At 40.5% G+C, this 25,288-nt stretch overlaps 1 protein-coding gene across 1 annotated transcript in view; it reads right to left on the bottom strand.

Moving 5' to 3' along the window:
* Positions 1-25,288, bottom strand: part of CDK19 (cyclin dependent kinase 19) — a 212,649-nt gene that overhangs the window by 140,362 nt on the left and 46,999 nt on the right. Inside the window, exon 2 of the mRNA XM_026653668.2 lies at positions 11,559-11,634. Coding sequence (XP_026509453.1) covers positions 11,559-11,634 — 76 coding nt within the window. The remainder of the gene's footprint in view (positions 1-11,558; positions 11,635-25,288) is intronic.

Here is a 25,288-nt window from a genome sequence, read left to right as displayed (position 1 = left end):
ATCAAATAAAATAAGCTCAGGCCCCACCTTCACCTGTGCTAAAGATAACATTCACTTTGCCATCTCTTAGCTGAACAGAGGTCAATTTCTGGGCTTTGCACCAAGTTAGTTTCCATTGTTGAGTGGTGACATTCTGGACCATGGTGTAATTTGTTTATCTATACCAGTGGTTCCCAAACTGGGGGTTCTCGGGGGGAAAAAAATCCCTAATGGCAGACAGAGCTGTCCCTAGGGACCCCGGGCAGCAGGACTTCCAAGAGCTAAGCAGATCAAAGCAAGCATATCTATCACACTGAGGAGGTTTAAACTTCAATACTCCCTATAAGAGATGGAAAGGGAGGTGGATATTTAAAAATTAAATAAGCAGCTAGTATTAATAGATTCAATAGCTCATAACCTTTACAGAGATATGTTACATGGCATATGTAGCATACAATACATTCTAGTTTTATATATGTGTGTGTGTGTGTGTGTGTGTGTGTGTGTGTGTGTGTGTGTGTGTATATATACACACACAAGCACATATTTCCATAAAGCCTTGGGTGGGGCACCAATCGTCTCAGACACTACTCCCACTAGTTCTCATCAAGCTAGCCTGCTAAAAATAGAATGCAGCCATGGCAGTGCAAGGGTCTAGCTGCCCTGAATACCTGTCTATGGTCTGGACAGGACTGTATTTGGGGTGACTAGCCCCTCACACCGCCACGGCTACATTCTATTTTTAGCACACTAGCTCAATCAGAGCTAACATGAGCACATTTCCTTGAGTGAGGAATTACACCCCCAGCTTAAAGTGTATCCAGGTACCGAGGTATGCAAGATGTCCAGGAGTTGCGCATGATTTTTCCTGGATCACCTCAACTAGATCTCAGGTGTGTTAGCCAATTTGTGTAACGAGTCCTGAAATCTCTTGTGTTTATCTGGGGTTGTTGATAAGCATAAGGGGCAGGTGGCAATAGGGGCGGACCTGGGAGTAGTATCCCTCTGAGCTACATCTAGGATAATAAAACTCACCCTTTAACTCCCGCTTGGACATATGCTGGCCTGAATACCTAGACCCCATGGAATGAGCTGGTGAAAGCTCCATAAAGCCCTCAGCGCCTGAGGAGGAGAATGAACTGTCCTCCTGAGGAGGAGGACCTGTACCAGCAGGCATGCCAGGAGCACCTGGCTGGTAGTGCTGATATACTCTGTACCACTGCCAGAACAGCAGAGGAAGAGGCACCTTCACCACTACTAGTCCTGGGAAGTCCAATAGCAAAGAAACCAGTATAGGATTTTGGTCCCTAATACACTGGTGTCAAAAAATAGGCAAGTAGATTGTGTTAGTACTGGAGACCTCAGTGAAATGAGGTCAGTAACCATCTATTTATGTGGTACTGAAGTAGCTTGTCATGAGGCACAGTGACCGGTGCCTGACAATGTCAGAAGGACTCTTTTTGGGACTTGTACTACCTTTTATCTGAGTTTGTGATGATTTATGTCTCCTCAAGGAAGGGCCTGGTGATTGAGACTAGATCTCTTCCCCTCGAGACCCAGTGCTCTTCCCTTCCCAGGAACTTCAGCTCCACATGTAGAGGAGCCAGCAGGATCAGTTTTAGATAATTGTTCAGAAGTTTCTGCCCCAGACATCCCAGAGTCTGAAGATGGGTGCACTGACCTCTCCAAAAGGAACATTTTTAAGCAAGATACCCTAACTCTGTTTTCACAGAAAAAGACTTACAGATGGCACATCTTTCTTTAATGTGCCCTTCACCTAGACATAGTAAATATCTGATGTGCCCATCACTGAGAGGTATTAAAGCCTCACATTGAATTTTTGAACCTGGAGATTTGTGTTCAGTTATATAACTGATCCTAGTATGGACTCACAGGCAAAACAAAGATGTTAATTTCCTTATAAAGGGAAGAAAGGAAATGTTATCAAAAAAATCTATACAATACTAAGGAACTAACTACCTACAAGTCCTGACATAAAGAATAAGCTGCACTAATGAGTGAAGAAGTTAGGAAACGGCAAGTTTTGACTCGACTCAGCTACAAGCAGTGAGAAGAAGTTGAAGGGCAGGTGGAGTAATCCCATCCTTTATGCCCTTTTGGAGGCAAAATTACATTTTCTTTAAAGGATGTTTAAAAAGTTGACAAAAACAAGAATACTCAGAAATAACACTGACATTTCATTAGTTATTAACATGGATCTGCTTTATACCCTTTCTTGGATGCAGGCCTAAACATACTATATTGATTAGCTTGAGGGGGGCAGGAGGTGAAGGGGGGGGAAGTTGATGTATAAAAATATCGAGTTATGTTAGATTTTAAAAGCAATATTATTTTGGTCAGTAATGTCAGCTGCTAAGACACTGAAAAGAGGCAGATCTGTTGAATGAAGAGGTACCATTTTCACATTTTTCTAATAATTTTTCTCTAAAGTAAAAAAAAGGATAATGAATACCATAGCACGGCAAAGCCTCATCGCTGTGGCGCCTCCTGCTGGTTGTCCAGGGAATTAGCTCGTTCCAGCCCGGAGCACCCTCTGCAAGCTGGTGTCTTGCCTTTCGCTGGTCCCCAGTGTCCCTCCCTGACCCCGGTGCCCCTTTTCCTTGGGTTCTTCCCCCTGGCAGTACCCCCACCGCTCTGGGTCTCCCCTCCCCAGGGAAAGCCCAACCCTCTATCCCCCACCTCGCCTCAGTCTATGGCTACTGCCAGTCACCATCTAGCCCCCACTCACTGGGGCCAACTGCAGTGTACAAGCCATTCATCATTGGCAAAGGGGGGTTTGAACCTGCTGCCTTTGCCTACCCTTGGGCTGCACCTCTGCAACCCCAGTACCCTTCCCGGCCTTTACCAAGGCCTGCAGCCTGGAGCTTTTCCAGCCTGGAGCGCCCCAGTTCCTCTGGTCTTTCCCCAGCCCTGCTCTACTCTAGGTACTCTGCCGAGCTCCCAAGCAGCCAGGCCCATCTCTGTCCACATCTAGAGAAAGACTTTCTGAGCTCCGGCCTAACAGCCCCTTTATAGGGCCAGCTGTGTCCTGATTGGGGCGTGGCCCAGCTGCGCCTGCTTCCCCAATCAGCCCAGGCTTACTGGTTCCCCACCACAGCCCTCTCGCAGGGCTGTTTTTAGCCCTTCAGGGCGGGAGCGGGGTTACTGCCCCGCTACACATACCCATAAATTATAACTTCTCTTATGCTTTAAAAAGCTGTTCTGTAGTCCCTTATGAAAACTGCATTTAAATTGCACAGTTTATACAGGATTAGGCAATGTAATTTGAGTAAATCTCATTTTACCCATGGCATGCAGATCAGAAGGGGCTGTCATGTTGCTAAACAAATAACTTTCCTGCTGTTGATTCATGTTTTATAAAGCCCATGATATGTAGACTATTCTAGCCAATACATGCCTAACATTAATAAAAAAAAAATCCCTTAAATTTATAATATATAGTTATTTAACTACCTCCAGCTACTGAAATAGGGAGTGGAGTTTCGAATCTTCCATAAACACAAACATTCTATTTTCACATTCAAAAGAAATTGCTACTGCAAAAGTGTGTTTTTCAAGAGATACATGGTAGATTTTGAGTGGGGGGACAGTTGTTAATGTCTCACTTTATTTAAACTATGCTCTAAAAAAGCAGATGGAATAGAAGTAGAAAGTTACCTTCCACCTCACAGCAAATATTGCAAAGTGCTGATGAAGTCTAAGATCCAGGACAAAAAGGAAGGCTTGGACATGGATGCAAGTCCTCTGTTTTGGTTAAAGATTACTAATTAATAAACAATCATGTAAGTTATAAAATAGAGTTTGTAATTGTGTCTTAAACATTAAAGATGTGGTACCTATGTAACACTTTATGTCTTCAAAATACTGTAACATTGAAAAATTAATCCTCACTCTTATAAGGTGAATTTATTTCACATTTCTAAAATGCAGAAAAATCAGGTGACCACGAGTTATTGGTACAGCCTGGAGAAGAACCCAGAATTTATTAGTTTCATGTTTAGTTCAACAGATCACATGGACTCTAAGACATTGCTTATCCTCAGAACCATTCGGTCCCTCTGGCCTGTTGTAGCACATCTTGCGCCCCCACTCCAAGTGGTGTACACGAATGCTACAGTCTTCTTGGATTAGTTTTCAGTAAAGCTAAATTAATGTTATAATCCAAACAATTTCACTTTGTACCATGTTAATGTCCGTATGGACAGAGGTAACTTGAAATGGTTCATCTAGTCCTCCCGCTAGTGTCCCACAGTACATGGACAGCCTTTTGAAGGCACCCAAAATCTGCTGTTTCTGGGAGCTTTGCCAGGAACCAATATATTGACACAGGGCGTTGCAACTGACATGGTTTTGAATCCTAGTCTTAATACTGACACAAAGGCAAAACTGCAACAATTCAGAACACTCATCACCATCACTAGTGCAGACACAACAAACCATTTGTGACTAAACTAGAGCAATACAACTAGTTCAAAAAGGAATAGCTCACTTCTCTGTCTTGAAAAGACCACTGATCTAAAAACTTAAATATTTATATTCAGTTTATTTTCCCCTACAAAGAAATTCCAATTGTTGGTAGAAAAGAAAACTAAGTAAAAGATGAAAAGCCAATTTTGCACAAATGTTTCATAAACTTTCTAGAATTTTTTTTTTTTACTACTGCATGTTATTCACTGATTTTCCATTCTCATTATAACAAGAACATAGAAGTCAAAATAATGAAGATAACAAAAGAAAAATACAATGCTGGGTATCCAAGCCATGATTTCAAGTACTTTAAATGATGAATATCTAAGAAAGGTATCTTCAAGATTCAGAGAAAAATTAAGCTTCCTTGAAAAGATATGTTAATGCTCAAGTCATATCAAGGAATTGTTACAAGATTAAGCTTAATTATATACATTAAGACTGGGGTCTTTCATTGCCTGATCATGCAACAGTGGACACTGTAGATCTTACTACTGTATTTTACAAATACAAAATGTTTTCTACCCAGTATTACAAAGATACTGTAAAAGTACTCCTACATAAGCTATTAAACTGATAAATAAGAATCTTAGTAGACAATTTTAAATCTACATAAGTGTGCACTAGTAGTTATGTTGTAGCTGATGCAGATGCACTAGTAGTTATGTTGTAGCTCATGGATCTCTTCAGAAGCAGATTTCCAGATTACGCAAGTACAGTGCAGGTTTTAGTGTATGCAACTATGCATCTCAATAAAAACCACAGACTTACTACTCCTTTCAACAAGTACAACATTGGAGTCATGTTCAATGAAGAGAGAGTGTCAGTCACAAACAGTTTCTGGGTCTGAGGAACAAGTGCTGACTACCAAACCACAAGCCAATGGCCTGCTCTCTTCCTTTCACTAAATAAAAAGGTTAAAAATAAGTGGCGGACAGTGTGTATGGGGGGAGAGATCTTGCCATTTCCTCATGCTCCAATCTTACGCTATGTATTTAGACTATGATGGTGCTATTCTGATGCTATCAAGTCTTACATGTCATGGCCAGAAACTGATTCAGTAAATTTTCTCCAAGCCCAGAAGGAACTCACATACCCAATTATTTTGGAGGTAGCAACTGAAAGAAAATGATATAGGAAATACTTACCTCTTTATTTCTTTTCTCGGAAGCAGCTTTTCCATCAATCCAACCCTGTAGGTTCATGGTCCTTTCGCTATAGGGAACAGAGGCAGTCATTCATGGGCAGGCTACTTGAAATGACCAGCCCTACAGGACCTTCCCACAAGAATGACAGTTTGAAATATACAAATTTCCATGTAATGCCAACTGTCTGTAGCCATTTACTAGTTTCAGTTAACAGGGTTGTTATGGATTATGGTCATGCTGCTTCAGGGAAAAGAAACAAGCAAGGGTTTTTTTTGTTTGTTTCTCAGTGTATGTCCCATCAGTCACTCTAGGGAAGTGACTAAGATTAAGTAAAAAGCAACAGAGAGTCCTGTGGCAGATCTGTTAGTCTTAAAGGTGCCACGGGACTCTCTGTTGCTTTTTACAGATCCAGACTAACACGGCTACTCCTCTGATACTTAAGATTAAGTAGAGGAAGAGAAGAAATAAAATAAAAAAAGTTGAACACAAATCCTGCGACCCTCCCAAAGCAGTTCTTAAATTGAGACTTTAGCAAGGTGACCTCTCTGTTTCTAAAACATAGATGATGATGATGATCTTATAAATCCAGTTTATAATCCCTTGTGTAGCTCAATACTTGGCCAAACTGTAGTTCTTCAATATCCCATCTGTTTATGGCAAGGTTCTTTCATATTGTTACCCAGTGGAGTGACCCTTATTTCCCTATGGTAGCTGAATCCCTTTTCTTCTGGAGGCTTCCAATACAGCTTTAACCATCTTCCAATTGATGCTTCTGAGTTCCTACTGCTACATCTAGGGTGAAAAGAAACTAAAAGAGTAGATCATTTTTTCAAGTCCGTGTTTTCTGAAAATATACTTTAGTTATTCTAATGTCTCAGTACTGGAGTAAAGAGCATTTTTTCCTTGAAATCTGTGGGAAATGGTATTTGTTCCATGAGTGAAGTCAGAAGAAATTCATACCAGTATTTTATTTTTATGAATGCCATTTTCAGGAATTTTCTTACCAATATTGCTAAAGGTAGAAAAATGCCACTTTGATGCATAAGAACTCTATATCCTAGTAAAGACAGGAAAAAAGTTGGTAAAGTACAGGTAGGAGGTACTGAGGAACAATCAAATTTTAAAAAGTCCTATTTAAATATAACACATGAAGGCAAGCAACCAAATATTGACAAGTAGCACACGTGCTTATGTACAAAACACTCAAAGTCTAAATATGCAGTGTTGTTGGAGCACTCCAGGAAGACAAGGCCATTGCAGAGAAGCTAACTGAATTCTATGCATCAGTCTTCACTCCAGAAGATATGGGGGCGATCCCCACACCCAAGCCATTCTTTTTAGGTGACAAATCTAAGGAACTGTCCCAGAATGATATGCCAATAGAAGTGGTTTTGGAACAAATTGATAAATTAAACAGTAATAAGTCACCAGAATCTGATGGTATTCACCCAAGAGTTTTGAAGGAATTCAAATAGGAAAGTGCAGAACTACTAACTGTTGTAACATAGCGCTTAAATCAGCCTATATACCAAATGATTGGCGGATAGCTAATGTAATGCTGATTTTTTTAAATGTTCCAGAGGTGATACTGGCAATTACAGGCCAGTAATCTTAACTTCAGTACCAGGCAAATTGGTTGAAACTATAGTAAACAACAAAATTATGAGACACATAGATGGACATGATATGGAGATATACCTATCTCATAGAACTGGAAGGGACCCTGAAAGGTCATCGAGTCCAGCCCCCTGCCTTCACTAGCAGGACCAAGTACTGATTTTGCCCCAGATCCCTAAGTGGCCCCCTCAAGGATTGAACTCACAACCCTGGATTTAGCAGGCCAATGCTCAAACCACTGAGCTATATTGGGGAAGAGTCAAACACGGCTTTTGTAAAGGAAAATCATGCCTCACCAATCTATTAGAATTCTTTGAGGGCGTCAACAAGCATGTGCACAAAGGTGACCTAGTGGATATAATGTACTTGGACTTTCAGAAAGCCTTTGACAAGGTTCCCTCATCAACGGTTCTAAAGCAAAGTAAGGAGACACGGGATAAGAGGGAAGGTTCACTCATAGATCAGTAATTGGTTAAAAGACAGGAAATGAAGGGTAGGAATGGTCAGTTTTCACACTGAAGAGAGATAAACAGAGAGATCCCCCCACGGATCTCTACAGGGACATGAGCTGTTCAACATACTCATAAATGATCTGAAAAATGGGTGAACAGAGAGGTGGCAAAATTTACAAACTATACAAAATTACTCAGTTAAGTCCAAAGCTGACTGTGAAGCGTTACAAAGGGATCTCACAAAACTGGGTAACTGGGTGACAAATTGACAGATGAAATTCAATATTGGTAAGTGCAAAGTAATGCACATTGGAAAAAATAATCCCAACTATACTTACAAAATGATGGGGTCTAAATCAGCTGTTACCACTCAGGAAAGATCTTGGAATCATCATGAATAGTTCCCTGCAAAAATCTACTCAATATGCAGCAGCAGTCAAAAAAAGCTAACAGAAGGTCAAGAACCATTAGGAAAGGGACAAATAAAACAAAAAATATTACAATGCCACTATATAAACCCATGGTATGCCCACACCTTGAATACTCCATGCAGTTCTGTTCACCTTATCTTAAAAAAATGCATTATAATTGGAAAAGGTGCAGAGAAGGGAAATGAAAATGATTACGGTATGGAACAGCTTCCATAAGGAGAGATTAAAAAGACTGAGACTGTTCCTCTTAGAAAAAAGACTATTAAGAGGGGATATGACAGAGGTCTCTAAAATTATTAACAGTATGGAGAAAGTGAATAGGGAAGTGTTATTTACCCCTTGACATAACACAAGAACTGGAGGTTACCTGATAAAAATAATAGGCAGCAGGTTTAAAGCAAACATAAGGAAGCACTTTTTCGCACAATGCACAGTCTACCTGCAGAACTCATCAACAAGGGATGTTAGTAAAGGCCACACAAAAAAAAAAACTGAGTTCAAGAAAGAATTAGATAATTTCATGGAGGATAGGTCCATCAATGGTTATTAGCCAAGATGGTCACGGATGCAATCCCACGCTCTGGGTGTGTCTAAACCTCTGACTGCTAGAAGCTAGGACTGGATGGCAGGGGATGGATCACTTGAAATTGCAATGTTCTGTTCATTCCCTCTGAAGCATCTGGAACTGGCTGCTGTGAGATACAGGATACTGGGCTAGAGGACCATTGGTCTGACCCAGTATGGCTGTTCTTATGATCGCCAACAGAATCTAAATTACAATGTTAATACAACAAGCTTGAATGAAATATGGATTCCTGCTTCAGCTGATGTTGTCCAAAAGTTGAAAGATGGGATACAATCACCACCACTGACTCTAGGAACCATTACCTATTTGATACAATCAGTTATATGAGCCCTTTCCTTTCTATGGACAGGGAACATAAACAGAGGTAAAGGAAGAAAGGCAAAGCACAAAAATGATTTGCCAAGTCCTAACAAAGGATTGATAAACTGATCCGTAATCTCTCTGGAAAAAGATAGCGGTCTTTGCATTTCTCCTTGACAGAAAAAGTCGGCCTCTAGGTCACAAAGCTATATCTGATATCGTCCCATCTTGTGCAATGTCTTCTATGTATAATGGTTTTGAACCTGTGGACAGCTGAATGACTTCTTAACACAGTGATAAATTCCTGGAACCTCAGGTTTTGCTCAGGTATAACATGGTTAAACATCAGAAACAGGATGGGTTGTCAGCTATCCTAAACACTCAGTCAATCAGGTTGTTTGCACCACATGTGCCTTTCCTATATGCAACCTCATTCAATGGAGCCACATATACACCACTATGAAGATGAGCCCCAGTTTTGGAGACTGGCATCCATCCTGATCATTCCTCTGAAATTTGTATTATGGATGCCAAAAGAACTATCCACACACTTGTCTTAACATGGCCTCCTTTGTCTGAATCCTTTAGACTCACCTATGTAATGTTGAGCTTTTCAAGAGAAATGTGTAGTCTTCCCACTTGCAATGCAAATATCAGAAAGGAAGTTTCTGAGCTCTTGTACTATAAACTGGTTTTAAATCTGAGGGCTAATTTCCTCTTCTTACATAGACACTCTCTCTCTCTGAATCTGCTCTCTCCATTGCCACCTATAAAGACGTCTCTACCAATCCAGTCTCTTTTCTGTAGGACTTCATAGGTTTGTATAAGCAAACCCTGTACTGCAGGTTTTGAGGTACATTTTTGGCCAAGCTTGTGAGGCCTTACATTCAATATCATGGAATCTCTCTGTCTGTCACACAGTAGCTTTTGAACACTGTGTCCAATCAATTCCAAAATTTCAGGGAATATTCTAGACATCAGTAGTCAGAAGTCTATTGATTTGGAGGAGAATAACAATATTGAAAAAGGGAAAACAAGACACACTCAGCCACAGTCTCCTGTTGATGGCAACCCATTAATACCTTCCCCCAGAAAAATATCCCCTTCACCCTCCCAGTAGAATTTAACATGTTCACACCCTGATCTCTGAATGATCAAAAGAGAAATAATTGCTCTCCCTGCTTGGAGCTTTGGGGTGGATGCTCAGCCCCCCTGGGCAGACAGAGGGAGAGGATAGAGAAGGAGGCTACTTTCATTCCTTCCTCAGACTTTGCCTCCTCAAAGCCTGCTCCATTTGGGCAAGGGAAGGCATCAGCCACCCACGCCGCCATTCAATAAGGGAGGAAGAAAAGGTTAGGTATCCTTTGGAGGGATGCGGGAAGAGAGACACAGAGCCCCTAGTATGGTGGGGCAAATGGCGGACAGGGAAGACAATCCCTAGTATTGATCCACTCCGGTGGATCAAAGCAAGTTCAATATAACGCGGTAAGATTTTTTGGCTCCCGAGGACAGCGTTATATCGAGGTAGAGGTGTACCTATAATCTCCACAGTGAACTACCTTAATTTAATAGTGACAGGCACTTTAAAGAACAGTACTTTTAGCTGCTAAGCCTCCTTAGATTACACAAAAAATTACCATGTATATTATGCTAAACAGAAGTCAGTGGCCTCTTCAATTCCTGACCACCATGAGCTTCTATTGTCATGTGATACTGTGTGTGTGTCTGAACAGCTTATTTTTGTGTTAGGGTACTAGAGTATAAAAACCCAGAGGCATACATCTTATATTTGTAAGCACTGACCATGATGTCAGCATTCAAATATATTAGATCAAGCAAGTGCATCTCTTTTACAATGATGCAGAAGGCATTGCATTACAAAATTTTATTCCCCTAACAAGTACTTGAACCCTAATGCACAGTTATTTTCAGTCTCAAAAAACATCAAATGGCCAAATTCTGCCTTCAGATACAGACATGCAATTCCTATTATTATTAGGAGTCCTACTGACATCACTAGGCGATTCATACACTTACAATGAAAGAAAGCATTAAAGCAAAATGGAAAAGTAGTCTTAAGACAACTTTCTGTACGAAGGAGAGCAGAGAGTGTAACAAGACTACAGTGCATTTTCAGACATAAAACAAGAGTAGGTTACCATTACACTGACATAGAACACATTAGTGACCTTTTCATAATGGCAACTAGAGTCTCTTTTGGAACCTTAAATATTTTTTAAATTTAATTGATATAGTTTTTAAAACAATACTTTATTTGCCAGGGTTAAAAAACAAAAGTAAGACAGACAAAATTATCCTGAAAAAATATATATTATATCCTTGCCACAGATCTGACATTTACAAGTTGTTTTTAATATATTTACAAAACATTAATTTTAGTAGAAGCGTATATTGGAATAAACCTTCAAATTTTCATACCTAAACTGAAAAGTTTCTACTTTAAGCCTTTGGTTGTGTTGTTCACAGAGCAAGATATACACTATCCATTGCATAACAAAATATAAGAAAATATTTTCTTTTGTTTATGTCCACTTACTGCAATCTCTCTACAGGCCGACATCGATATCCCTGTACCTTCAATTTGCTTCAGTGCATACTCCTTTTCATCTTTTCTGTGCACAAAAACAAAAAAGAGGAATATTTTATAGATTGCATTTATATTCACTTAAACTGATAAAATGCAAGTATATTACACTGATTTTTGTCTTCTTAAACTAGATCAAGACTGTGAAACACTACAGCAGAATGAGGATCAAAAGGAATCAAACCATCTTTAACCACTGTCACAATCATCAAAAGTAAAACACTGAAAATTGTAATAAGAAAAAGCTGTCAATCTGTAAATATCTACATCTCTTGAAACCATCAAACATTTGCAAGGATCCCTATAAAGAAACTCCATGGGCACTTTTTCCAGACCTTAACAGAATATCAAACATAAAAATATATACACACACAAGGTATCTGCAAGATTCTCTCAGGAAGATCTAGCAAACATGCAAATAGCTCAAATCCAAATAAAACTGTAATAGGCTTTACAGTTAGAAGTAGGCTTTTATGTTTTGAAGATTTAATATATCACTGAAAGAATATCAAACTCACAATGCAGGTTTTTAAGATACAGTTTTCCTTATTATACTGCAACAGATCTAGCAAAGTCTTTGCTGGGTCCTCATCACTGACAGTTTCAAACTTCATGTGCCCTGTACGGTTCAGTGCATCCTGCAGGGCAAAGTCCTAGAATCTGAGATGTTCCCACTAAATAGGCTATCATGCATTTAAACAACCACAATACAGTATACTTAATCAAAGGGTTGGCTAGTAAGAAGTAGGGAAAACCCAGAAGGACAACGTTAAAGATAAAGCACTCTCACCAAGTCCCACTCATGCGCCAACTTAACCTCCTTATTGTCTGTAGTTAAGGTTACAATTAGCTTCCATAATAATGCTTGTTTTTGCAATCCTATACCTTTGGATACAAAATTTGTTTGGCTTGAAAGTTGTCAGATTTATTCTTAAGAAAAAGGAGAATTTGAAAAGTTACACTGATTGGAAATTGAGTTTTGTCTAATTTTGTCTCACCCTAACTCAAAAGTGGATTATTACTCCTCCTTTAAACTAACCCTCTTGTTACGTCTACAAACTTGTGTGCTAGTTAGGTTTGAAAATACATTGTAACAAAGCCAAAATTCTTGATTTTTGTGGTGGGCAATTCAGGGGCAATCCTGCTCTATTTATTTCAACAAGAGAGTTTGGTTTTCGTTGGTCGGTTTTTTTGTTTTTTTTTGCCATTGTCTTCAGCAGAAGTAAGATTAAGCATCTTAATATGCATATGCCCTCTATTAGCAGCTTAGAAATAACAAAGGTCCTTCTGTAAATGAAAGCTAACACTTTCCTTTAGTTTAAGCAGTAAAGGCTCGGGCCAATAGTTTTTGCAACTATTGGATTGGGGTTCTAATTGAGTTTACTATGGAGACATAGCAGCCTCTTCATATGGAGACCTGTAATTATGGTTCCATTCTAAGGGAGATAAAAGAAAATCAGTCTTATAACTGCAAAAAACCTTCATGCTTTCTGAAGTTTATAGCTGACTCACCAAGAACTAGAATATATTTTGAAATATACGTACTTTGAAATTACTTCAGATTGGGGGGGGGGGGCAAAGTGTAAGTTTATGCCCCTGAAATCAAATGAAAGATTACAAAGTTTGAAAACACAGGTAACTTTTGACTTGGGACTTGTGTAAGAGGCAGTTTTCAAGGGCAGGAATTAAAAATGTTTAAGAAATTGCCATTATTGAAAACAAGACCTGATTTTCTGTCAGTAAAACTGATTGCAAAAAGACAGATAAGAACACAAGAACATAAGAACGGCCATACTGGGTCAGACCAAAGGTCCATCTAGCCCAGTATCCGGTCATAGAATCATAGAATATCAGGGTTGGAAGGGACCTCAGGAGGTCATCTAGTCCAACCCCCTGCTCAAAGCAGGACCAATTCCCAACTAAATCATCCCAGCCAGGGCTTTGTCAAGCCTGACCTTAAAAACCTCTAAGGAAGGAGATTCCACCACCTCCCTAGGTAACCCATTCCAGTGCTTCACCACCCTCCTAGTGAAAAAGTTTTTCCTAATATCCAACCTAAACCTCCCCCACTGCAACTTCAGACCATTACTCCTTGTTCTGTCATCAGGTACCACTGAGAACAGTCTAGATCCATCCTCTTTGGAAACCCCTTTCAGGTAGTTGAAAGCAGCTATCAAATCCCCCTCATTCTTCTCTTCTGCAGACTAAACAATCCAGTTCCCTCAGCCTCTCCTCATAAGTCATATGCTCCAGCCCCCTAATCATTTTTGTTGCCCTCCGCTGGACTCTTTACAATTTTTCCACATCCTTCTTGTAGTGTGGGGCCCAAAACTGGACACAGTACTCCAGATGAGGCCTCACCAATGTCGAATAGAGGGGAATGATCATGTCCCTCGATCTGCTGGCAATGCCCCTATGTATACAGCCCAAAATGCCTTTAGCCTTCTTGGCAACAAGAGCACACTGTTGACTCATATCCAGCTTCTCGTCCACTGTAACCCCTAGGTCCTTTTCTGCAGAACTGCTTCCTAGCCATTCGGTCCCTAGTCTGTAACAGTGCATGGGATTCTTCCGTCCTAACTGCAGGACTCTGCACTTGTTGTTGTTGAACCTCATCAGGTTTCTTTTGGCCCAATCCTCTAATTTGTCTAGGTCCCTCTATATCCTATCCCTACCCTCCACCGTATCTACCACTTCTCCCAGTTTAGTGTCATCTGCAAACTTGCTGAGGGTGCAGTCCACACCATCCTCCAGATCATTAATGAAGATATTGAACAAAACCGCCCCAGGACCGACCCCTGGGGCACTCCACTTGAAACCGGCTGCCAACTAGACATGGAGCTGTTGATCACTACCCGTTGAGCCCGACGATCTAGCCAGCTTTCTATCCACCTTATAGTCCATTCATCCAGCCCATACTTCTTTAACTTGCTGGCAAGAATACTGTGGGAGACCATATCAAAAGCTTTGCTAAAGTCAAGGAAAAACACATCCACTGCTTTCCCCTCATCCACAGAGTCAGTTATCTTCTCATAGAAGGCAATTAGGTTAGTCAGGCATGACTTGCCCTTGGTGAATCCATGCTGACTGTTCCTGATCACTTTCCTCTCCTCGAAGTGCTTCAGAATTGATTCCTTGAGGACCTGCTCCATGATTTTTCCAGGGACTGAGGTGAGGCTGACTGGCCTGTAGTTCCCCGGATTCTCCTTCTTCCCTTTTTTAAAGATGGGCACTACATTAGCCTTTTTCCAGTTATCCGGGACCTCCCCCGATCGCCATGAGTTTTCAAAGATAATGGCCAATGGCTCTGCAATCACATCCGCCAACTCCTTTAGCACCCTTGGATGCAGCGCATCCAGCCCCATGGACTTGTGCTCATCCAGTTTTTCTAAATAGTCCCGAACCACTTCTTTCTCCACAGAGGGCTGGTCACCTTCTCCCCATACTGTGCTGCCCAGTGCAGCAGTCTGGGAGCTGACCTTGTTCATGAAGACAGAGGCAAAAAAATCATTGAGTACATTAGCTTTTTCCACATCCTCTGTTACTAAGTTGCCTCCCTCATTCAGTAAGGGGCCCACACTTTCCTTGACTTTCTTCTTGTTGCTAACATACCTAAAGAAACCCTTCTTGTTACTCTTAACATCTCTTGCTAGCTGCAACTCCAAGTGTGATTTGGCCTTCCTGATTTCACTCCTGCATGCCTGAGCAATATTTTTATACTCCTCCCTGGTCATTTGTCCAATCTTCCACTTCTTGTAAGCTTCTTTTTTGAGTTTAAGGTTAGCAAGGATTTCACTGTTAAGCCAAGCTGGTCGCCTGCCATATTTACTGTTCTTTCTACACATTGGGATGGTTTTTTCCTGCAACCTCAATAAGGATTCTTTAAAATACAGCCAGCTCTCCTGGACTCCTTTCCCCCTCATGTTATTCTCCCAGGGGATCCTGCCCATCAGTTCCCTGAGGGTCTTCCGACAGTGTCCCGTGCCAGGTGTCCCAGACGGAATGAACAGAACAGGTAATCATCAAGTGATTCCATCCCCTGTCGCCCATTCCCAGCTTCTGGTAAACAGAGGGTAGGGACACCATCCCTGCCCATCCTGGCTAATAGCCATTAATGGACCTATCCTCTGTGAACTTACCTAGTTCTTTTTTTAACCCGATTATAGCCTTTGATTTCACAACATCCTCTGGCAAGGAGTTCCACAGGTTGACTGTGCATTGTGTGAAAAAAAAAAAAAAACTTCCTTATTTACTTTCTCCACACCAGTCATGATTTTATAGACCTCTACCATATCCCCCTCCCCTCCAGTCGTCTCTTTTGCAAGCTGAAAAGTCCCCGTTTTATTCATCTCTCCTCATATGGCAGCCATTCCATAGCCCTAATAGTAGCTGGCAACAAAAATTGAGACTATTTCAGAACTGGGCAGGGCTACTTTTAAGAAGAGTGAAAAGAAATTTTAGAATCTACTGAAGTAGCTGACTCCATCTGTGTGTCCCCCACTTACCCAAAAAAATCAAACCAAAAAAACCAGTCCTTTAGCCTAGGGGGGAATGTACACAGATCCATTTTTCAGATGAGGTAGCTGAGGAACTGAATTTAAGTAGATTGTCAGAAGTTACATTGATAGAGCCAAGAAGGGATTCCTTACTTTAGAGGTGGTAGACTTGTACCTTATTGCATACAAATTGCTCTGGATATCAGTACTTAGTTAAGCCAAATGTAAAACAAGGTTAATAATAAACTCTTACCCATCTTTTTGAGCTACCTTGATAACTACAGACGAATTCTATGTGAAGTGCAAAGCATTAACCACTTTTTCAGATAGAGAACTGAGGCCCAGAGACATGAAGCTTGAGAGGCACTGTCTGTGGAATCAAAGACCAGAGCTTTAGCCTTGATCAGTGATCAGACACTTACAGTTGCCATGATTGTTAAGCAATTTTTACCAGCATTTAAGAGTGAAGGCAGGCTGTACTATTTAGCTACCTTGTTAGGTGTACAGTGCAAGAGACAAAGGTCCGTCCACAGGAGTCATTATTAGCTTGGCCTGAAATGCTCACTTTTCTGTTTTAATAATCTGGTGGCCCATCCATTCTATTGAAAATTTTTAGGGCTGTCAAGCAATTAAAAAAATTAACCTCAATTAATCACACGATTAAAAAAATTAATCGTGATTAATTGTGCTGTTAATAATAGAATACTATTTATATAAATATTTTTGGATGTTTTCCACATTTTCAAATATATTAATTTCAATTACAACACAGAATTCAAAGTGTATAGTGATCACTTTATATTTATTTTCATTATAAATATTTGCACTGTAAAAATAATTTTTCAATTCACTTAATACAAGTACTGTAGTGCAATCTCTTTATTATGAAAGTTGAACTTACAAATGTAGAATTATGTACAAAAAAACTGCATTCAAAAATAAACCATTGTAAAACTTTAGAGCCTACAAGTCCACTCAGTGCTACTTCTTGTTCTGCCAATCGCTCAGACAAACAAGTTTGTTTACATTTGCAGGAGATAATGCTGCCCGCTTCTTGTTTACGCCACCTGAAAGTGAGAACAGGTATTTGCATTGCACTGTTGTATCCAGCGTCACAAGATATTTACATGCTAGATGTGATAAAGATTCATATGTCCCTTCATGCTTCAACCACCATTCCAGTGGACATTCATCCATGCGGATGACAGGTTCTGCTCAATAACAATCCAAAGCAATGTAGACCAATGCATGTTCATTTTCATTATCTGAGTCAGATCCCGCCAGCAGAAGGCTGATTTACTTTTCTGGTGGTTCGGGTTCTGTAGTTTCCACATCAGAGTGTTGCTCTTTTAAGACTTCTGAAAGCATGATCCACACCCCATCCTGATCAGATTTTGGAAGGCACTTCAGATTCTTAAATTTTGGGTAGAGTGCTGTAGCTATCTTTAGAAATCTCACATTGGTACCTTCTTTGCGTTTTGTCAAATCTGCCTTGAAAGCGTTCTTAAAACGAATAACATGCTGGATCATCATCCGAGACTGCTATAACATGAAATATATGGCAGAACGCGGGTAAAACACAAAGCATGAGACATACAATTCTCCCCCAAGGAGTTCAGTCACAAATTTAATTAATGCATTATTTTTTTAACGAGCGTCATCAGCATGGAAGCATGTCCTCTGGAATGGTGGCCGAAGCATGAAAGGGCATACAAATGTTTAGCATATCTGGCACGTAAATACCTTGCAGTGCCGGCTACAAAAGGGCCATGCAAATATCTGGTCTAACCTAAATCTCTCTCAGTGGTTAAGGAGAACAATTTATCACCCTCCTCTTTATAACAACCTTTTATGTGCTTGAAGACTGTTACCATCCCCCCCACACACTTCATCTACGTACACAATAGAAAAAAGTTCTTAAAATTTAAATTCCAAAACCCAAAAACTTGTTTACAAAACCCAGTAACTAAGAAGAAAGGAAATAGCTAATTAAGGACATAAATAAACCTTACTCTGCCCATATAACAGACATTCCTATCAAGTATTAAGAAAGGTATACTGTGATGTTGCACTCCATATGTTTATGGAAATATGTTTATAAGTGTAAATATGATGTAACTGGAATATGCTTTATGCAAAAGCTCTCTTGTAAGGTATCATTACAAAGCATATAAACTACTGAGTGTGTTCATCCTATTTTTATGAATGTATCATTCTTGTATCTGAAATTAGGAATACAAAATATAATTTTGAGGTCCTATTGTAGTTATGCAAAGTGTGGGCCATTAATGGTGGCTTAGAATCTTGATGGCTCCCATCAACTAGGACAATTGGTTGTAAATGGCTCTGTTTATGTGTAAGTCTTTCTGTATACATGGGTCCCAGCCAGTGAGTAATGAAGTCTCACAGGACATGTGAACATGTCACACGATGCTGCAATTCATCTTAAACCTGGTGCTTTTCCATTTAGAAGGAAAGGTGGGAACCCAGAGAGAGACAAAGGATTCCTGCCTTGTGCCAAGAATATAAAAGGGGGTAGAAAAGAACAAAGGGGCCTGCAGTCATGAGAAATCCCCTAGTTACCACCTGAGCCGGAACTAACAAGAACTGTACCAGGGGAAAGGATTGGGCCCAGACTAGGAAGGAGTCTAGTCTGTGAAAGAAGCTTATTGGAACATCTCTGAGGGTGAGATTTTACCTGTATTCAGTTTCTTAAATGTATTAGGCATAGACTTGCATGTTTTGTTTTGTTTTGCTTGGTGACTTACTTTGTTCTGTCTGTTATTACTTGGAACCACTTAAATCCTCCTTTTTATTCTTAATAAAAATCACTTTTGTTTATTATTGAACCCAGAGTAAGTGATTAATACCTGGGGGAGCAAACAGCTCTGCATCTCTTTCTATCAGTGTTATAGAGGGCGGACAATTTATGAGTTTACCCTGTATAAGGTTTATACAGAGTAGAACGGATTTATTTGGTGTTTGGATCCCATTGGGAGCTGGGTGTCTGGGTGCTGCAGACAGGAGTACCTGCTGAGTGGTTTTCGGGTAAAGCCTGCAGCTTTGGGGACGTAGTTCAGACCCTGGGTCTGTGTTGCGGCAGGCTTGCGTGTCTGGCTCAACAAGACAGGGTTCTGGAGTCCCAAGCTGACAGGGAAAACTGGCTCAGAGGTAGTTTCAGCACGTCAGGTGACAGTCCCAAGGGGGTCTCTGTGACCGAACCCATCACATACATATCACCACAATCGTAACTCACACAAAATATTATTTTCAGTAATTTCAAAATATAAACAACTTTTCTTAAGGAAAATTACATATGTACACATTAATGCTAAATTCTTCAGCCTGAAATGCAAATCCATATTCATAGTTTTATCATAGACTAGTTTTACACTTCTACTATTTTATACACATTATCAGGAAACAGCTGTTTTGAGTACTTCACCAAAAAACTACTGCCAACTGATAAATATATTTTAGCTCCTATTATTTCCCATGTATCAGTATTCTTTCAGACAAAAGCCATTTAAAAACCCCAACATTCCATGAGTCAGTTAAGACTGTTGCACCGTGATGAAATACATAGTTCTGTATACTAGATAAGAAATCTTATATTGTCCATGCAAACAGTCTTATGTCCTTAGCTAGCTATTTCCATGCTTTTAAATGTTGAGGTTCGATAAAAGAAAACAATATGTAAACACACTGCCTGATCTTTAGTGACCTAAACTTTTAAGCAACTTTTTTAAAAAATGTATTTGAATGTGTGATGCTACAGTATACACACAAGAAAGTTCTAGTGAACTATGTAATAAGCTTAAGAGTCAAGTATATTGGTATCCCTGTAGGAATAGCACAGTATAAATATCCACAATAGTGTTGTGAGATCTATATCAGAGGAAGAATATGAGTGCAGTTTTCATTAAAAGAGAGGCACAAGAATTGTCTTTATTATACACACCACAAATCTGAAGAGTCATGTAAGAGGCCCTTATTCTGTAGTTCTGCAGTTTTGGGGCAATGCAGAAGATGGCAACTTATTCTTACACAGACCTTTGACTATTAACAACAAATCAGATAAGAGTTGTTTTCACTAACAGACAAGTTTCTCCCTTAGCTGGTTACAACACAAGTAATTCAATCCAATGATCTTCCAAAAACAAAGCATTGTTTTAAAGTGTCTGCTGTTGCAGCTATTAGATATTTACATTTATGAAGTTTTAAAATTCTCATATTCAAGACTATGGGTATTATTAAGGGACTATTCTGGTATTATTCTGGTTCCAGAAGTGTTATCAACCTTGTTATTTTATGAAAAATAAAAGCATTACAACAAGCTGAATTACATGAGACTTGTATCCTGGCTTGAAACTTTCCTGGCTCCGGACTTTGCAAATTGCCATGGGGAACATCCAGATGCAAAAGCCTTCAATCCTAGCAAGTGATAGGAGGCTCTTTCTATTGTAAAATGCCACACCAGGTGTAGTGTATGAGGTGATCTCTCACCGTGAACAGTTTCTCTCCATCACTAGGCAAAACCTAGTTCTGTAAGTTTTCAAGGTTAATATTTCTTAATTTGTACAGTGGAAGGAAAAACTGGTTTATTTCCAAATAAAGTACTCCTTGCAGAAAAGCAAAATGCAACTTTATGCTTTCTTCCTGGTGCCACTTTCACTTTACATTTTCCTCACACAAGTCCAAAAACAAGTCTACTTTCAAAATGTTCATCTCAGAAGAACATAAGACTTAAAATCCTTAACACATTTCAGAGGATTTTAGTACTAAGCCTCACAATACTCAGCAGTGGCTCCAGGCACCAGCGCTCCAAGTGCGTGCCTGGAGCGGCAAGCCGCGGGGGGCGCCCTGCTGGTCCCTGCGAGGGCGGCAGTCAGGCAGCCTTCGGTGGCATGCCTGGGGGAGGTCTGCCAGTCCCACGGATTTGGCGGCAGACCTCCCCCAGTCCCACGGATTTGGCCGAAGCCGCGGGACTGGCAGACCTCCCGCAGGCATGCCGCCGAATCCGCGGGACCGGGGACCTCCTGCAGGCAGGCTGCCTTTGGCAGCCTGCCTGCCGTGCTTAGGGCAGCAAAAAAGCTAGAGCCACCCCTGACAATACTTCAAGAATTAGAAAACATATTACAGATAAGTTGACAAAGAAGAGACCTGTCCAAGACCACGGTATCTGTAACAGAAATCAGGAAGACTCGACAATTAGTCCACTGCTGTAATCTCTGATACTACTTTATCTATATATTCAGAGTATGTTTCAGATATATTATAATGGCCTCAGTTTGAATTCAAGTAGGCTTAATTTGGATATCATTAAATACAGTTCAACCTGTATAACAAGATCACAATTAACTATCTGCATCAAGGGACTGCTCTACAGGGTTGTTCTCCCAATGCAAGCTCTAACAGACACCGTTCACCAGCTAGAACAGTGGCTCTCAAACTTATTTGATCAAACACTCCTTCTTTGTGTCTGTAGTAATTTACGCCCCCTCCCCAGCCACACAAGTACATATAATCGCCAGCTCTGAAGGCAGAGCAGAGATCAGCGGCTGCTGGCCAGGCACCCAGCTCTAAAGGCAGCGCCACCTTCAGCAGCACCAGAGAAGTATGGGTGACAATGCCATACCATGCCACGCTTATTTCTCCAGTGGTGCTGCCTTCAGAGCTGGGAGTCTGGCTAGCAGACAACGCTCTCCGGCTACCCAGTTCTGAAAGCAGAGCAGCTTCTCCCCCGCCCCCCAGAATACATTCCACAGTGTCCCCCAGTTTGAGAACATCTGAGTTAGAGAATACAGAAGTGACTGCATGGTATACTAAAGGTTATGTTGTGCACCTATCACCACTCTAATAGTGTGTACAATAAAAAAAATTTTAAGCACATCATTATAATTTAAAAGATCTCCAACTCACTTCTCCTAAACAAAAACCACAAAGCTGAAATAATGGTTTTGTATGTTAGACTAGGATGGGTGGGAACCTAGAGTCCAGGGTCCTTCAATGAGAATACTATACTGCCAGTAGTGACTTTTAAATCTACCAATTGTTTGCCTCGACATCACAAGCTACTCTCAACTATAGATGTAAAGCATAAGCAGAAATGTGATCACCAAGATATTTAGAACATAAATTATAAGCCCCTTTTAATGTTTTTAATAGATTAAAACCAAGACTCTGGACTGCATCCGGAAATGAACTGGAACCCCAGTGCAATCTTTGGAGCACAGGTATAATATACTTCATGAATGAAACACTGCTAAACAAGTAGCCATATTGGACACTAGCTAACGTTTCGAAGTGGTGCTCAAGTATAGCCCCAGGAAGAGCACATAGTCATAGTCCCATATGGAAATAATGAGCGCAAATAACGGTGGGGAGATGTGCGTCTGATTGGGAAGCAGGATGCAACCTTTCCAATGAAAGATAAAAGTTCTCATTTTCAGCTACTTTTTGGATAGACAAAAGCACCCCTTGATCCAACAAGACTCCTAGATTTCAAACGTGAGTATCAAAAGGCAAATAAAGGCATATATTCAGTCTCTCTGTATTTTCTCCAAACTGAATTAAGTCTTACCCAAGAAGTGCATCAGCCAGTTAGCTCTCATCCACGCTTACACTTTCAGGGTTACCAAGGGGTACAAGGTGAATCACTACTGCCAACTTACAGCAGGAAGGAGGCTTGTCTCAAGGCTATCAGCTGCTGGCAACACAAACATCTCATTCTGGGTGCCACAAGTCCTGCTCTTTCCCTCTGCAGGCTAGCAATATTCACACCTCAGCCCTCAATCTCCCTAAGAGAGTCCATGGGGCAGAGCAGACAACCTGTGGCTAAAACTATGGAGATAATTAGCCTCCCAAGTTCTGGTTTGGGCCCAGAGCCCAGGTCCCTCCTACCAATCTGTACACCCCTCTTCATTACACTCAAGTGCCTAGTCCCTCAACTTCCAGACACCTACAATGCACAAAGATTCACTGCCTCTGTGGAAGCAGTGCCCCCAGTTCACTAGCTTCACCTCAATTGGGGACTCTCCATAGCACACAGCACTTAGTCACATATGTAGCAAAACCAAACAAAAGTTTATTTGACAAAGCTTAAGATAAAGATTCAATCAAAAGCAAGTATAACGATTGGAAACATATGGTTACAGATAAAATAAAAAATATAAAACACCATCCAGAGCCTATACTTATTAACAAAGTTCCTTTCCTAACTAATAAATTATCTCTCACCCAATTGTCAGTCTGTACAGCATTTTTCCAGTAGAGAGAGCTGGAATGCACTTTTCATGAGACACTCAGAGTGTCACCACTGTAACGGATACTACCGTATGTCCTTTTTTCTCCTTTTATACAATTCCAGATTTTTTGTCTCTCTTCAATGACGGAGTTGTTTTGTTAACTTTAGTTTGCCCCCAATGGTCCACCTAGTCAAGGTCTTTTTTTCTGGGGCTCTGTTGTGCTTTGTAAAGGCCCAAGCCCGCCCCTCGTCTAGCCTATAAACACTTAGCTAGGCTGGGTCAAACAATGTCAATTGTTCTCATTCTTATAGACTCATAGACTTTAAGGTCAGAAGGGACCATTATGATCATCTAGTCTGACCTCCTGCACAACGCAGGCCACAGAATCTCACCCACCCACTCCTGTAACAAACCCCTAACCTATGCCTGAGTTACTGAAGTCCTCAAATCGTGGTGTAAAGACCTCAAGGTGCAGAGAATACTCCAGCAAGTGACCCGTGCCCCACGCTGCAGAGGAAGGCGAAAAACCTCCAGGGCCTCTGCCAATCTGCCCTGGAGGAAAATTCCTTCACGACCCCAAATATGGTGATCAGTTAAACCTTTGACTGAGTTGGCTCTGAGAAAATCTTGCCGCAATTGAAATTTCACTTCCAGCAGCTTTGAAACATAAAATATTTTCCATACATACATCCCACAACAACCAGCAGGTTCTTAGTTTTTGGCAGAGACCACACACAGCCCCTTCAATGAAATATCATGAAGACAGTGATCACAGGGGAAACACCTGTCTAGGCAAGTCCTTGGATATAGACTCATAACTATGTACCCACCAGTGGTCTATTGCCAACATTAGGTCACGGTCACACACACGGACACACACACACACACACACACACACACACACACCAGTATTGCAAACATTATAAAATAAGGTCTTCCCAACGGTTTCTACAGCTACTGATGGTTATCTCCCAGTGCCAAATACTTTCACAGTCACAGTGCCAACTGAATGATACCAGATTTCCTATTCTTATCTCCAAATGGAATGCCTGAAGAAGGCAAGTCTTTCCTTTGCTCATTTATCTCAGAAATTCCTTATTTGTTATGTTGGGAATTGTAACTGTGCCAAGCAAAGAAGGCAGAAGTTCAGATACTTAGGTAGTGGCTTTGATATAGTTGCACTCTACCTTCTTATTGCAATCCAATCCATAGTACTGACATACCTAGCCCTAGTTCTTCAAATTTCAAAATTGTTTCCAGATATGAATTTCAGCAGGAAGACAAGGCAGGCAATGCATGCCTAAGCAATCATTATAACACTTCAAGAGATGTTAAATGCATGAATCCATAGATTAAAAATACTATTCATATGCAAAGTATAAAATATCAGGTGCAGAAGAAAATTTTAAACATCTCAAAATGAAGCTAAGCGCAACAAAATCAGAAAAGTAGAGAAAAAGGAAAGCAAATGGAGAAAATAAAACTTTTTTAAATATGTAAGGAAAGAGTTCAGAAGAAAAATGACAAGATACTTGGAAAAAAAACCTATGGCCACGAGACCTCTCACTACTACTAGTAGGAGTGAAAGTTTGTGGGGGAGGGGGGGTTAAACAGTATTTTCGTACTGGATGTGATGGAATGGAGTGGTGAATAGTTTACAATTCTGTTAAATGATTAAAGAGAATCGATTCCAACCATCTATTAATGAAAATGTAAACAACAAATATAGAGAATTACCTAAGGTAGCGAGGTGTAACCAGAATGAGATAAAATGGAAAGAAAATTTAGTCTATCAAAGCCAACGCTTTGAAAATCTGATCTCAGACTGTTAAATAACCACTTCAGTGAAGTGGCAGAAGACTCCATCCCCACTTGAGACATTTTAAACAAGACCGGACAAAGCAATTAAGAGCAAATGTTGATGTCAAAACACAGGCAG

The sequence above is a fragment of the Terrapene carolina genome, unplaced genomic scaffold (genome assembly GCF_002925995.2).
Source record: "Terrapene carolina triunguis isolate 2854851 unplaced genomic scaffold, T_m_triunguis-2.0 Scaffold42, whole genome shotgun sequence".
Lineage (NCBI taxonomy): Eukaryota > Metazoa > Chordata > Testudines > Emydidae > Terrapene > Terrapene triunguis.
This window is presented reverse-complemented; position numbering and strand designations above follow the sequence as displayed.